Here is a 15,400-nt window from a genome sequence, read left to right as displayed (position 1 = left end):
ACTTTGGCATTCCCAGGCATTCTTTTACAAAATCCAGATTAACTGTAATTTGTTCTTCATAATCTTAATTCTGTCTAACCTGTGCACTTTTAATACTGTATTCTTGCATAAGTGAATAGAACATCACTTCAGAGTTCACCCTGATTATGCCTATTTCTGGTGCGAGATCTCTGTGCTCACATTAAGTTATTCAACCTGTTTAAATAATAAAACAAATGACTGAAAAGAAAAAAGCCAACTACATAATTCAGTCCATCTCTGTTTCACCTACTGGAAAAAGTATCCAAAACGATCTAAAATCATGCTTACATAACACTAAGTACCAAAGCAAGCAAAGCTTGTCTGTATGAATTAGTAAAATGACATTCTAAATACACTAAGTTTATTGAGATGCACAGGTATTTGCACAGCTACCTTTACCTTTCTGAATAAAATAAGAACAATCAAAATTTCATGAAAGATTTGTATCTACAAATTACAGGAACAACTGAATCAAGACCATAGTTTTGACACCAATACATGTACTTTGAAAGATGAAGCAAGTAATATAGTGCATTAAGGATCTACCATGTAAAAACAAAGAACTTCAGTTTTTCAGTTTGGTTTTATTTGCTTTTAAGCAAAACTTATTGTGGTAATAAATTAACATAACAATTTTGGTTGGTTGGTTTTCAGTTTTTAAAAAAAAAAAAAAAAACACAAACACACACATGAAGCAATGAGAATGTATATGTAATTAATTGTAATACCAAAATACCACATTTTTATCTTATATATTAAAACAGAACAAACTTCAAAAACATTTTACATACCTACTAACCATAACCCAGTCAGATGGCACAGATGATTTATGGGAATTCTTGACTTCTATCATAAACTAAAATAAACAGAAATGTAATATTACACATCATAGGAAGTTAGGAAGACTACAGAACCAGAATCATCATATATCAAGAAATCTGCATGCATCAGAGGAAAACCGTATTCAGCCTGAAGAGACTGAGCAGACCAGAAGCTAATGTTCTTTTTTCCCCAGAAGTAAGGATTATGATGTACACATTTTCTGCCAAAAGAGTAACTCCTATCGTGAGCTGTTCTTGTGCCCTACCATGTTGCTGCCCCATCTCTGCCCTTCTATTCCTCCATCCATTAACACGCTCTCCTCACCTCCCTCTTATCAAGCCAAAACCAGACTAAAGCTAGTAAGTCAGTCTTGCTTACGTGATCCTGACCAGGCCTTGTAGAGAATTCAGCATTTAGATGGAGTCTACACTACATACCACCTGTACTGAGGCTACTGCTTATCAGTGAGATGTGCCTTCCTGCCTAGGGATCAGTGATTCATACTGAGCCATAGTTAACTACAACACTTCACAGACAAGAGCTCAAAATGTCAAATGTTATCACTGTATCTACAGTACCTTGCTTCAAGTTTGGATCAACTTGGGGTCAAAAAGGGAAGGAACAGGGGAAACCAGCAGTAATGGCAAGAAGCTCAGTGCAGTGACATTTACATGATGTTTTTATTGCAGTATTTTACATGATTCATGTCGGTTATCTTTATAACACCAGCCTGAGGTCCTAGATGTCAAAGAATTGAGGCATTCTCAAATAAAAGAATTCAGCTGGAAAATTAATTTCTAGCAGAGATTAGATTAACCCAGAATCTGATCACCTTTACAGAAAACCACGAGACTCTCATCCAACAAAGCTTTTCCGTTACAGTTAGTATGATTTAGATAAAACCTTCCACACCTCAACAGAATAGCCAGCAATCACCTTCAAGTACAAACAAGAATAATCTTAACATGAGCACAAGACTCCAGCAAGGACACAGTGCATTAGTTCTTAATTTACTTAAGACACCTTGAAAATACTTGGTACTGTAGAAACCCCGAAACCGCATAATACACGAGACAAAACCACTGAAAATGGGTAGAAGCAGAGATCTGCAAAGACTTGAAAATGAACCAACCGCTGCTGCCACTAGTGGTGTTGCTGATGTGCTGGTATTACAGTTTTTTTCTGAATCTCATCTCAAACCAGTTAAATATGCTGTGTTTATGAAAGGAAGATAGAAAATAATACCACATTTGTGTCTATGCTGGATGATTAACTGAACTCACAACAGTCTAAATTAACACAGCCAGTTCAATTGCCTGGGTTTTTTGTGTGGCTAGTAAGAAACAAGGAGAGAGGTTGCAATCTTCTTCAAAACACCAAAAACATTTGCTTTTTCATCCTTTAATTCTTAGCCCTATTAGATAAATAATTGCAGTATTAAACAGACTGGGCCCAAAGCACTGCTTATGCCATGCAGGAAGCAAACATTTGCCAAATGTAGCAATTTCTCTCTAAATCCTGCCTGAAATGAACAGCAATGCTATCGCTATCTGGGCAGCTTTCTGTCCTGTTTAGTGCACACTACAAATTACATTAGAGGTCTGGAAACAAAAGATAAGATAGATAGGGGTGTAACCTCATATTTTGGAAAAGGTATGTGTCAACTGGATCTTCATTAGAACCCTAACAGGAACTTAACAAATCTAAGTTAATAAACTATGGGCTGACTGAAAATCTAACCATGTATTCATGATCATGGGTTTGGGGGCACACACAAAGGAACAAATAGTTTTATATCCCCCCCGCCCGGAACAGATGTTCCAAATGGGGAGATACATAGAAAAAGTTTCCTGGCAGCTTCTCTCTCTTCCAGAACTAGCAAACCATAAACCTGCTTATGCCCAGGTCTGTTGTGAAGAAGTGTTTGAATACTACATCTATCAGAGTGCTACAACAACGTAAGAACAACATACCATACAGACCTGAAGAAGAAAGAGCTCAATGAAAAGAGACTCTTGTTATGCCTATGCTTCTGCTCCTCCCATACAATTCCCTTTCCATTGCCTTCATTCCTTTAGTGTATTTCCTTTCCTCACTGACCATCTTCTCTAACCCTTCCTCTACTGCTTCTTTTGATATCTCTGGAACACTCATAACCAGATGTAATTAACTAACAGAGATCCATAACCTCTGCAGCTCTTTTCATGAATTTACCAAGATAGATTTCTTCATCTGCAATGGTTTCTGAGCCACCCCCTGCTACAAAGGCCTCCTCTCTTAAACGTGTGTGTAGTGACTGGTGGTTTCTGAAACTCTCCTGTCCACTTCACATCTGACTACTTCCTCAGATGCTCTCCTCTGTTTGATCAATTCTTCTCTTCTCCTTTCCTTCACACATATGTCATCATCCACCTCTTAAACCAGCCTCTCTGAGAGAAACCTTTCAAATTCTGGCTCTTCCCTTCCTCACACGATACTCAAATGCAGTCTTCCACATTTCCTCTTAGACTTCAGCATCCATGCTGACAGCCCACCCAACTCTGAAGCCACATGTTTCCTCTTCTCAACCTCACCATCAAAAGAAATACCCACCTGAAGTCTTAACCAAATGCTGCTCTAATTCATCTCTTCTCACATTCTCTCTCACTTTCAGCATTGCCTGTCTGGTCCCTGCTGTGTCTCTTGGGTCTTTCTCAGCTTCCTAGGTCCTCAGTGTGACAGGGGACTGCTTCCAGCTCCTTCCCTCCCCGTTCTCACCGATTCATCTCTTTTACTCCCAACTCTCATTCAGTTTCCTAACTCCTTTATTTTCCCAGTTTTCTGTGGAGTTTTCCCCAGTCTTCCTACTCTCAATTCCCAAAGGACACTGCTGAACAGTGCTACCTCACTGCTCCTTTCAGTTCCCCCACAAATCTGGCAGGATCTGTCATCTCTTTTTTTTTGCACTGAACTTCTCAGCTCGCTGGAGCATGGCCTGCCCACGCTTGCACAGCATCTAGCAAACAAAAGTTCCAGTCCGCAACCACTGTTTCTAAGAATTAAAAGTAAAATAACATTTATCATTCTTTAATGCTGTTCCTCTTCTATCCCATCTTTCAAATTACAGTCTTAATCAGTACTTACAAATCATTTTACCATTCTTCAAATTAATCAAATGCTGTACTTCCTGGTTCTCTGAGAATATTTCAGCACTTAATAGCCACATAATTAACCCTGGAAGTATGCAAGTGTTTTTACATATGCAGAAAAGCAAAGCATTGCGTAACCAAATTCAACTGCACTAATGTGTTTTTATTATTTAAATCACTAAAATAGTTGACTTAACAAATAAAAAAGTGACATTGTCACAAAACTTTTCTTTAAAGTTGTACAAAAGATTATAGTCAAATGACTTCAATTATCATGAAGAGAGTTCTAGCTGAGCCTAACTTTTAAGCTATTTTCTAGACAAGCAAGGGTACAGTCATACAAAATAGATACCATATTACCTCTTGACCAGAAACTGTAACATACTCTGCAGAAGGATTCTTAATCTGTTTACGAATTTCCCGCAGATGCAATTGGATTTTAGAAAGCACATCCAGGATCTCCTCCTTTTTCTTTCTGATGACTGGGAAGTCTGTAAGGTCCTTGAACAATTGGGTTTTATCTCCAGTCCTATCCATAAGAAGCATAAGGTAAAGTAACAGTAAAACCAAAGATACATTCCCAGATTCTACTGGCTGCATCCATATTTTTATTTGTTATTCTCATTTGTTTCAACACTAGTTTTATTCCCCTCTAAACACAGCTTTTCTCTTACTTGGTCGTAGTATAGCACATTTCCCAAAAGCTGCCATACACACTACAGAAATAGAAAGGCACTTTGTATACAGACTCTAAGAGGCTACACCAAGATACCGCCCCCGCCCCACCCCCCCCACCCCAACATATTCAAAACCAATCTGTTCCTGTTCCTTTCTACTCTATCACATCATGCTTGTTCTTCTATACCAAACCCTGCTGACTTGTTTTTTCTGTCGTCTCTGAATGTGCATCCTGCAGCTTTCTGTTTGTTCTCCCTCAGTCGAGCAGAGCAGCAAAAGGAAGCACAAGAAAGATCATTCCCTTCTGCCTCAATCCGTAATTCTGCAATGCAACTGATACCTCAACCTGGAACATCCCAAGTGCCGACATCATCTTTATCATGATTAAATGTAAAGCTCTAGATAATTTCTGCATAACATGAACACAGATTTTTTTACATATTTAGAATTTGGCCAAATTTGGGCAGATTTTCATGAGGATTACAAAGGAAAATCCCTTCCACAAGACCTTCATCAAAGCAAAATGTCATCAGAAGTTTCTCAGAGTAGCTTCCTCCTTTTCTCAAGAAAAGATTAACCACAGCATTTTTTAATACATGCAAAACAATGCTCTTTTCTAGTCTCAGTGTCAGAAAATGACAGAATTGTTTTGGCTGCACTATCTCAGCTCAGGATTGAAACCTGAAACAGACAATGCCATTCAAATGTTTAAAATTGGGAAGCTGAACAAGCTATTAAAAATATGGTTGTCATAAAAAATAACAAAAATTTAACTTATCCTAATAAGTATCAGGCAAACAATAAAAAGTAGTGCAGTCATCCCTAAGTTAATTGGAATATACATTTGTATTTTAGAGCAAATACAAAAGTGTACCAGTTAATTACATAATTACCCTGAAATCTAATATTTGGAGAGCAAGTAATTACCAAATTGAAAGTAATAAAACATGGAAGTAATAAAAAGTCTAATATTCTACTTACTCTGCTACCCCTTTGCCTGAGAATGAAACTACAACTGGAGCCAATGACCAGGCAGGTAACACAAAGCTGTGCTTTGATTTTGCATTACATTGACGTAGTTATTACATAAGTGAACAGTAAAGTTGCCATTTTAAAATACAAGACTAAGTTTTAGAAACAGTTTTGTGCTAATTAGACCTGTTTCCACAGGAATGCAAGGAAAAAAAGATCACTAGTAGCCAGCAGGTGACTGTGAAGACTGTCACTGCTATGTGATGCCTACCAAAAATTTAAAAGCTGACAGTTTTAAAAAAAACCCACAAGACCCAAAATCTTGAACTCTCCTAGAGCAGAGGGATACTTTTGAAAACCACTACAGGATTTTAACCACACCACATAATAAAATTAACACATGAAGCAGTATACATATGTGTGCGCAAGTGTGCGTGTGCATGTATATATATGAGTAGACATCATGATTTCGACGACAGAAAGATTTTTGAGTACAAATAATATTGCCACACAAGTTTTGAGATATATAAAGGCCAAAAGGTAAGTTATTTTAGTAATCTTATATAAATGCAAATGATATATATGCATTCTGCAGATCAATGATGGTATCTTCTACTTATACTATTGTATCTTACATTTGTATACTATTCTAGCCATCATCAACACAGTGACAGAAAAACCCTACATTTTAAACCTACCTACAGTAAATCTGCTATAATTAAGATACAGTCTGTTTTGTCGTAACCTGCCACAACTATAATTGGATACCATGCATCAGTAGGAATCTCATAATCCCACCTGTCCAATGGGCATAGCAAATATTTCTACCCTTCTCAACTTCTAAATTTATACACCTTGCATCTGCCTCTAATTCAGAAGCAAATAAAGTAGTTCTAGGCTTTCACTCTTAAATTTCTTTAATTTTACATCTCAGCTGGAGAAAGAGAAAAGATTTTATAAATAAATTGGATGTTTATTTTTAGTCTGTTTTAAAAGATCAAGACTATGCTGCCCCAATATAACTACACATTAAACTGTATACCATGTCTTTCATCAAGGAATCTGTAGGTATATCACAGTCAATTATATCTCATAATATTACACATGAGGAAATGTTCAAAGTTAAATGAAACTTGCTCATAGCAGGGAAGTTTAGGATGATCTGGATATAAAGCTGGATGATACTAATTTTCTGTTCAGAATGTCCTCTCAACATGTTGTGTAAACAAAAACTACACTGAAAGGAGACCAAAAACCTGCCAAGTCAAGTGCTCAGAAAGCTTGGCTGCGCAAGCCAGACAGACTGCCTCTGTGCCTAGCACTATGAGAGAAACTTTTTTAGAAGATTTTATGCTGCCTTTTTTCTGAAAGACAGTGACTTTTACTGGCCACAAGGTATTCCTCCTAAATCCTGTCCCAAGAGGTTTTTACACATCCCTCCCTTACTGAACTGATGTTCTTGCTTTACTATTCTGCATCTTAAGCCTCCTGCCTTCTTCATGTGTTTAAAACTAGGATCTAGGGGTAACAATGGAGGCAGCAGTTCTTCAGAAGAAACAGTACACAACAAAATATTTAAAGATACTGTCTGTTATAATGCATATTCATTCCAATTTAGCATCTTCTTCCTTTGTCTACCATTTTTTTTCATGGACCAATGAAGGACATGATTAAGACAAAAAAGGGCAGACAATTTCCATACTTTCAGCTTACCTCTCCCAGACTGCAGGAAGGCAATTGCAGGAAAAAGCCTGATCACACCCAGAGCCTGAGGTAGGTGCTCGCTTAGTCATCCTCTAGAAGGAGCCCACGAACAGGGCACTAACCCCTGTTCATGTTCTGAGGGCGTATAAATCACACAGGCTACACGGAATCTTCAGAGCTATTAAACTTCATATTTTGTGTCATTAGTGAACACGTAAAGAGATTTTTTAAAAAGGGGGGGGGTTGTGCTCTAAGCTTTGATGAATTTTCCCCAAAAGAGTAAAAGGCATACTCCTGACAGCAGAGCAGCCACTCTGCTAAAGGTCAAGTCTCTCTTCAAAAGGCATAGCTTCTCTATTTAAAAAAATAATTAAAAAGTTGTTAAACAAATTAACATGAGCAAAACATATTTTGCTCTAAATTCATTCCCCAAAACAGCTGAAAAACTTTCAAAAAATTATTCAGCCTTAAGCAGACACCCACTAGGCAAAATACTTGCTTGCCTAGTTTAACTTTAAAAAAAGAATATAAGCCATAGAAAACAACAACCTCTGATTTAACTATAAGCAACCTGTACATACATAAATATAAAACGAAAAATATAAAACTAAGGTGTATTAAAACAAGATGCAGCGTTTGCATAACTGAATAAATTTAGTCAGAAAGCCTATGAGGCACAGAAGATTCATCTATTTTCTCTACTTACTTGGCTGCTTCTTCATTAAGGATTTTTAAATAATGTTTTACTGGGGAGAGAAGTTCTGGGATTTCCAACACTGCATTTTGTAGTAGAGGAGTTTTCACATGAGACTGTATGACTGGAACAAGAGCTTGAATTTCCAAGTCCAGACGAGACAGGGTGCTGACTATCAAGAAAAACTCTTGGGTTGAGCACTGAGAAGAGAAGTAATGTATAAATCATTACAATGTATTAAATTTCCATTAAATCCTACAGGTTTTTCTGCTTTTTGAAAATGAGACAAAATACAGTTAGAATGTATGGACTGTAACACAACTGCATAATCTTATCATATTCACAAAGTTAATAAACCAAACTAATTGTTTTAACCATTGTCATTAGGAATCAGTTGAGAGCTAATCTCTATTATTCCTGTTGCTGGACGGAGATGTGTAACATACATACAGTAGACGAATAGCAGAAAAATGCGCTAATAACGTGAAAACAGCAAAAAAGCAGGTTGAGTAATTTGATGAATACCACAACTTGTCCATATGGGCTTGTGCATCTCTGTGTTGTTACCTGAATCCCCAGGCTGCTGCTTTGGCAAGAGAGGGTTTGGAAAGACAAAGTCAGGCACAGAGAGGGAGAGGAACAAGAACAAGAACAAGGGAAGGAAATGGAAAGAAAAGAAAAGAAAAAACCCACAGAAAGAGAAAACCAGCAGTCACTGCTTAAAGTGCTTGTAGCTACTGCTAGCTTCAGCCTCTGGCTGGTTACTCCCAGGTCTATGTGATGAGAAGACAAAGAATACACTAACCCGGTCTTTGTCTTTCATCCTTTGCTCTCTACAGAGTTATGAACGAGATTTTTCTATCTCGTTCAGGCAGCTAGCCAGGATATCATCAAAAGGGACTCTCCTAGATTGGACACAGTAGCACACAGTGCTTTCAGAGCTTGCTTCATGATATCCACAGAGTAGGAGCATATTGGTTCCCTTAAAGCAGTTTCTCAGCAAAAGCAGTGACTTGTAAAAGGGAAACTCTTCTCTCTTTCTTTTTTAACCATTAATATTACTTCTGATGTGGCTCAAATATTTTGCTGTTAGATTCTAGACGCTCTTCAGCATCAGCACACTTTGCTACCTTTAGCTCATTTTGAAGAATTAGCGGTCAGGGTCAGGATTTTGCAAGCAGTTAACAACTCTAACAAAACAATACACCTCCTGCCACACTCCTAAGCCCCCCCCACTCAGTTGTCCCATTCAACTCTCAGTTACTTAAGGTACTCATGCCCCACCTATAAATTAGGTAATACCGATTCTGACATGGTCTTCACAGAAGTAAGTCTGCATTTGTGCCACACCATATTTGCATACCAAACGGAAACCTGGCCCCTATGAGACACTTAATGCCTTCAAACCCTGCTGAATTCAGTGGCACTCCAGGACATTTCCATTTCAGGAGGTTTGAAAAAAGTTGTTCGTAAATAATTATGCTGATATTTTTTCATATTTTACTGATCTGTAGAAACATTCCTTCTTCAGTCTTGTGAACTTCTCCCACCAGTCAACTGACAACACTGAAGTTTCTTTTCCTCACCTGAGGATGCAAGGAAGGGGGTAGGATATACTGAATGCTTCTACTATAATATTATTTGTATGGCACATTTGTTGCCTCCTTCTCTTCCTGCATTTTTTTCTCTCTCCTGCCCAGGCAACATACAGTCTAGAATTTAATTTCTGGTCAGTATTTTGCGGTGATCAGCACAACACTGATTACAGAACATGTAGGCTTCAGTGAATCGCTACTTCATAAAACACATCTACATTTTTATTTTGTCATCCCTTCTCTTTCAATTTCTCCCCAGAGGTAAGCTTTTGTTTCTCTTTCCTTTCCACACCCTCATGCAAGAACTAAGACAATTAGCTCATCTATTACACTGTAGTTATTTCTCCCAAATAACTTCTGTACCCAAACACAGAACCAAGTATTAACAAAGATGCTGGGCTGAAAAGGAACATTTTCTCTCCCTCCCCACATATGTAAACCCTAAAATAAGTTTGCTTTGTAATGCCTACTAGCCCTTCAGAACATGAAGGCCGTCTAAACACAACCTTCTGAAAGCCATAAAAAATAAATTAAGGTACACTCCACAGTTACAGCCTTAGCCCTCTTCTCATTAAATACCTGTCACTACTGTGACCAGTGATGGAAGAGTGGTCCTCACACTGTATAAACACAGAACAAAGATACATATAAGCCTGAAGCTTTGGCAATCTACTACAGACACCAGAAGTATTAAGTGACTGACAACAATAAGGCTAGAAAGAAAATAATTTATAAGGTTAATTGCTATGTTCACTGATTTGCTTTATCATAAAGGCTGTATTAAACAAAAGTCAAAGAAAAATCATTCCTGGCCATTTAAAATGTATTCAACTGCATAAGTAAGTAAATGTAACCGAAGTTATCATAAAGCCAGTATCTGTTAGATACTCTCCAACTAACCCAAAGCATGGCTGTGTGCTGAAGAACTGTCATACCAAACAGGCAAGGTTGGTAGATAGTTGATTAAAGGAATATGCAATTTAACCATAATATTTCATGACATTCAGGAAGGCCAGAGAGTTTACATTCTGAATGTTTCTGGAAAACCTAAGTTCATCTTTGTTTCAGATCCATGGAAATTAGGGATAGAAGAGACCCATTAGGTGGTTTCCCTGCAACTGCTCAATTTTTCTGCATGAGTTTTCATTTTGTCTACAGTTGTGCCCTTATATTCCAAGAAGCTATGTGCTTACCACTTCCTTTCAGAAACTAATCCATAAAGCAGTAAGTATCATCATGTAAAAGTTTTATCCAATACCCTAAATTTAACCATCAATAGCCATCAATAGCCATCAATTTAACCAAACTATAGTCTTTTAATCTTTCTTCATAAACAATCCATTATTCAGCCTCATGAAAACTTTGGTTCTCTCCCCTGCACTCGCTGCAATTTATCAACATCTTTCTGATAATCTGGAACTTATTTATTCTATCTTGTAAAAGCTCTGATAACAAAATAAAACAAAATAATAAAGCAGTAAATCTGTCAATGGCTTTTGAAGTCAAAGCACAAAGGAAAGGTTTGAAAGACTAAGCAAATAAGAAATCCAGGCTTGGACTCAAAAGTCAAAGTAAAATACAGTATGACTGACTGCATGATCATCATCAACCTTGATGCAGATAAAGGATAAAATCCTGCAAAACTTCCCTTGACCACAAAAAGTACTCAAGGAGGCAAAGGCTGAAGCCCTGCCACATGAAATTGCAAAGTAGGTCCCTGACAGACAGCATTAAGTGATTCATAGGAGAACAATGTCCAGAAAAGAAGAATGAGCAAATATGGACAGTAAGAAATACATCAATTGAACTGATTTTTTTGTTAAATTGTACTTTAAAAAAAGAAACCAAATGGGGACTTATTTAGTACACTATCTATAGTGGGTCGGAAAAGATTTTAAGAATACAAAAGAACACCTGCCTGAGGTGCTCTTCAATAAGGGTGGTGAGACTGGTGAAGGTGAGGCTTCAAGAAAGGGAGGAAGCTAGATTTCAAGGCAGTGTTACTTATAAAAGAATCAGCGTGAAAAAAACCCTAAACTTGTCATGTACAAAAGACACCGTAAACAACCCTGAAAGTTATCATGAGATTTCTCAAAGGATGCTTAATGAACTTGCCGAAGCTTCTCACAGCAACTCTGATAGCCTACACACGGTAACAGTCATCTAGTAACTTAAAACCTATTTGATTCTACTGTGAGCTACAGTCTACAGTACCTTTGGAGAATGTGAAATGCAGCATGCTTTACTGCATACAACTTTGTTAAACACAACATTCCCAAGAAAGAGGGTGAACATACCACTTTTGTCCTTATTCAGAGTATTACTGTTTCCCCTGGCTTGATTTTAGTAACACTGCAGGACTTGGCATCTAAAATGTAATGGCTCCACTGCAGAAATGATTTACCAAGCAAACAGATAACTTGGAACAGATGCATAGAAATAACTCTGAAAAGCTGGGCTCCATTAAAGTGGGACTGATTCCATTTAAATCCTAAGTAACATTACAAAAGATACATAACTGTTATAAATTAGAAGCTTTTAAAATACAGTAAAAATGATTTACATAAAGCAGGATTAACAGTCTTGCATTCAGGGAAGATTCTCACAAGCTTATTCAATACTATTTTTGAAGTCTAATTTTGAAATGCTGTCAATGATAGCTACAGCTTCTCTGGCACTAGAAAAATAACCTCAGAGTTGACAGGGATGCCAAACAATAGTTTCAACCGGCAGTTTATCAAACAGTACTGAAAATGGTATGGCTGCCACTGAGAAGAATGCACAAAAGATGCACAGCAGTATGCCAGGTCTAACACCCTTTCAACAACAGCACTGAAAGCAATTTAGCCTTGTTTGCATTAGTGAAATTGTTTCCAACAGATCTAAAAGGGAGCCAGAGACCCACAGCTGACAGCCACTGACCACTCCAAGTTAAAAGCATTTCAAATAAAAAAAATGGAAGCTGAAATGCAGCACACATTTATCACTCCTTTCAAACTGTAATAACTACCTTTACATTTCTAGTATAGTGAGCATACTGGTTTTGGTTTAGGAAGAATGAGGTATTTCATTTTAAGGTTACTATGTCCCCTTGTTATGACACTATTTACATTAATCAGCTTAACAGGGAACAATTTGCTCAAATCAGCATTTAGTATTGGAAATCTAAAAGTATCTGCGAAGCAAATTCTTTACAAGATTAAAAGTATAGCATATGCAAGATGTGCATACTGCTATCATAGAATGAAAAATGGAAAAAAAATTAAGATATGTGTTAGCTGAAGTCAATAATATATTATGCTTTGGGGAAAATTTATTTTAAACATTGTATTCAAACAGTAGCTAATTTCCTTAGCATATATAACAGGTATAGATTTCATAAGAGAAAAAAAAAATCAGAAATACAATATTTTTCTCTGAATCTTCTGAAAATCACACCATCTTCAATGAATTATCAAATGTACCTTCTAGGGAAGGGCACATTTTCAGCATCATTCTGGCTGACAAGCTTATGTGAAAAATTTTAAACACTTAGCACAAAGCTGAGCAGCACCCTTCTCCTCTGAGGAGTCTAGCATGACAGTGAAGTAGTGAAGACTTCACTGGAAAACTGCCTGCTTTATTTTGCACAGGTGAGCAGCCTGGTAAGTGGGCAGCAAAGTTTTAGAGATTGATTCAGAACTGAACAGGTTTTCCCAACTGCAGCAACTCGCAAGGAACTCCGAACAAGGGAGAGCCTATGGCTGAAGTTAGGAGCAGAACAAACAGAAATGGTATTTTACTACACACCCTGGTAAGGTCTGATTATTGACCTCACTCCTTGTGTAGGAGTTCAGTGAACCAGCTTCACTTTAATGTGTTCTATAAATTCAATTACCATTTGTTATGATGATTCCTGTCCACTTTGGTGACTGAGCTTTAGTAAAAAAAAAAATGTTTACTGAGCAAAGGGTACAAATAAGATAAACATTCATGGATCAAGCCTGTACAAATATTTATCTTCTGAAACACACTGCATGAAACCAGCAAGCAACATCAGGATGGCCCTGTGGGACACATTTCTAAAAGTAGTGATGGCATGTTTGCTCTGTACAGGTTTTTAGACCCACTCAAGCATAGGTCTCTGACTGCTCTCTTGCCATTCATTCAGTGCACTCCAAGGCAAGGCTAAGCAGTCATCACTAACTGAGACAAAAAAAGTAGGGTCCTGCCATTCATATTTCCACTGTCCTGAGATGCAGACTACAAAAGGAAATGCATGTGGCCTACATTTTGTTCTATTATTTGGTGGCTCTCTCCAGGGGCTAGAGGGCATGGCCAAACTGGTTATGGAAAATATTAAGCCAATGTGTGTTCCAGCAAGATCTAATTCTGTGTCAGCTCTAGGCACTATTTAGACAAAACTCTTGACAATTCCCTGTCTCTCAGTTTCCTTCTGAAGTCAACTTCTGAATGCTACCAAGTAGTCTTCAAACAGTCCATCTCCAGGCATCCTTCTCTTGCCATAGAGAAGGGTGAGGCTATTCTGCTGTTGACAGCGCTTCTGCCTGGCAAGATATCAGGTGCTGGAGCTGCAGGAACTGAGAAGAACAACCAGCCCTTGTATTAGTTCCACTCTCCACAGCAACAGTAACATGGCTCTTGTCTCCTTAACCATTCCCATATTCTTTTTCCAGGCTGGGGCAAACTCAGAGCTGGTAATATGACCTCCAAGGTAATACCTAATTCCCACTCAAGAATGCTGTTCTGATTCCAGATTGCTCATATCTGGGGGTAGATCAGCAATGTTTTTTGGTGGTTTGGGTTTGGGGTAATGGGAACTTGTGGAGGGTCAGATTAACAATTGCCAATTTGAATGATGCTACCAGATAAGAATCATTAGCAGACTTATTAAAAAAAATTAACAGTCAGACCAGGAAAATATACAGTGATGTTACTTACCAGAAGAGCTCCCATAAGGATGCTTTGCCTTGCAAAGTCAGTTCCAAAACAGAGCATTGTTTTGCCTTAATTTTTTTTCTTCTGTCTCCTCTAGTGGTTACTGGTGCAAAATGCATTGCACAATAAAAGTCCTGCAGTGGCTGATCTGAATGAAAGATGTTTGGAACGACTGAGACAATCCAGCCACCTCTGTACGCTTCAGAGGTCTCCCTTCGTGAAACATACCTCCTCAAATACTAAGGTCACTGAAGTCTAAAGGGCCTGAAGGATGAAATACTTGTCACGTTCACCTATTTTTCCTGCAGTTGACACTGAATTAACAAGCCTACATTACAGCATATTTCTTTAGTTAAGACAGCAGTGCGCTCCACTCAGAGTTTTGGAACCTTTAGTGGGAATGAAATTGCAGGGAACCTCATTTTGAGCATGTGGGAGATGGACATCTGGAATTAACAGAACTGGAAAGGCTCCTAGTGGGAACTGAAATGGCAGCATTTACTGGATATTCTAAAAAAACAAATATTCATGAAAATCAGTTACTCCGTGTTCTTGAATATGTATCTGCTTTGCAGAGACCTTTCTTCAGGCTCCATATTCACTGTCTGTCTAGACTGCAGAATCTGTTTCCCAGAGTCTGCTTTTGATTCTTTATTCAAAACAGACCCTGTCTTTCAGGGACACTGTCATCTCCTGGAAATCCTAAAGATCTTCAGTGCTTTGGGCACTCTCCACAGAGTTCTGCAATGGATGACAAACTAGATTTTTACCAAGGGAAGCTAATTCATCAAAGGAAAAGTGTGTGCTTGGAGCTTTTCCCCCCATTTTACCCTTCTTAAGGATTCTGC

At 37.9% G+C, this 15,400-nt stretch overlaps 1 protein-coding gene across 1 annotated transcript in view; it reads right to left on the bottom strand.

Moving 5' to 3' along the window:
* Nucleotides 1-15,400, bottom strand: part of MSH3 (mutS homolog 3) — a 121,911-nt gene that overhangs the window by 38,975 nt on the left and 67,536 nt on the right. Inside the window, exons 14-16 of the mRNA XM_075526557.1 lie at nucleotides 8,032-8,219; nucleotides 4,332-4,500; nucleotides 813-877 (exon numbers count right to left, since the gene is read on the bottom strand). Coding sequence (XP_075382672.1) covers nucleotides 813-877; nucleotides 4,332-4,500; nucleotides 8,032-8,219 — 422 coding nt within the window. The remainder of the gene's footprint in view (nucleotides 1-812; nucleotides 878-4,331; nucleotides 4,501-8,031; nucleotides 8,220-15,400) is intronic.

This window comes from Mycteria americana, chromosome Z (genome assembly GCF_035582795.1).
Source record: "Mycteria americana isolate JAX WOST 10 ecotype Jacksonville Zoo and Gardens chromosome Z, USCA_MyAme_1.0, whole genome shotgun sequence".
NCBI lineage: Eukaryota > Metazoa > Chordata > Aves > Ciconiiformes > Ciconiidae > Mycteria > Mycteria americana.
Note: the sequence above shows the minus strand (reverse complement) of the source record. Positions and strands in the feature narration are given on the sequence as shown.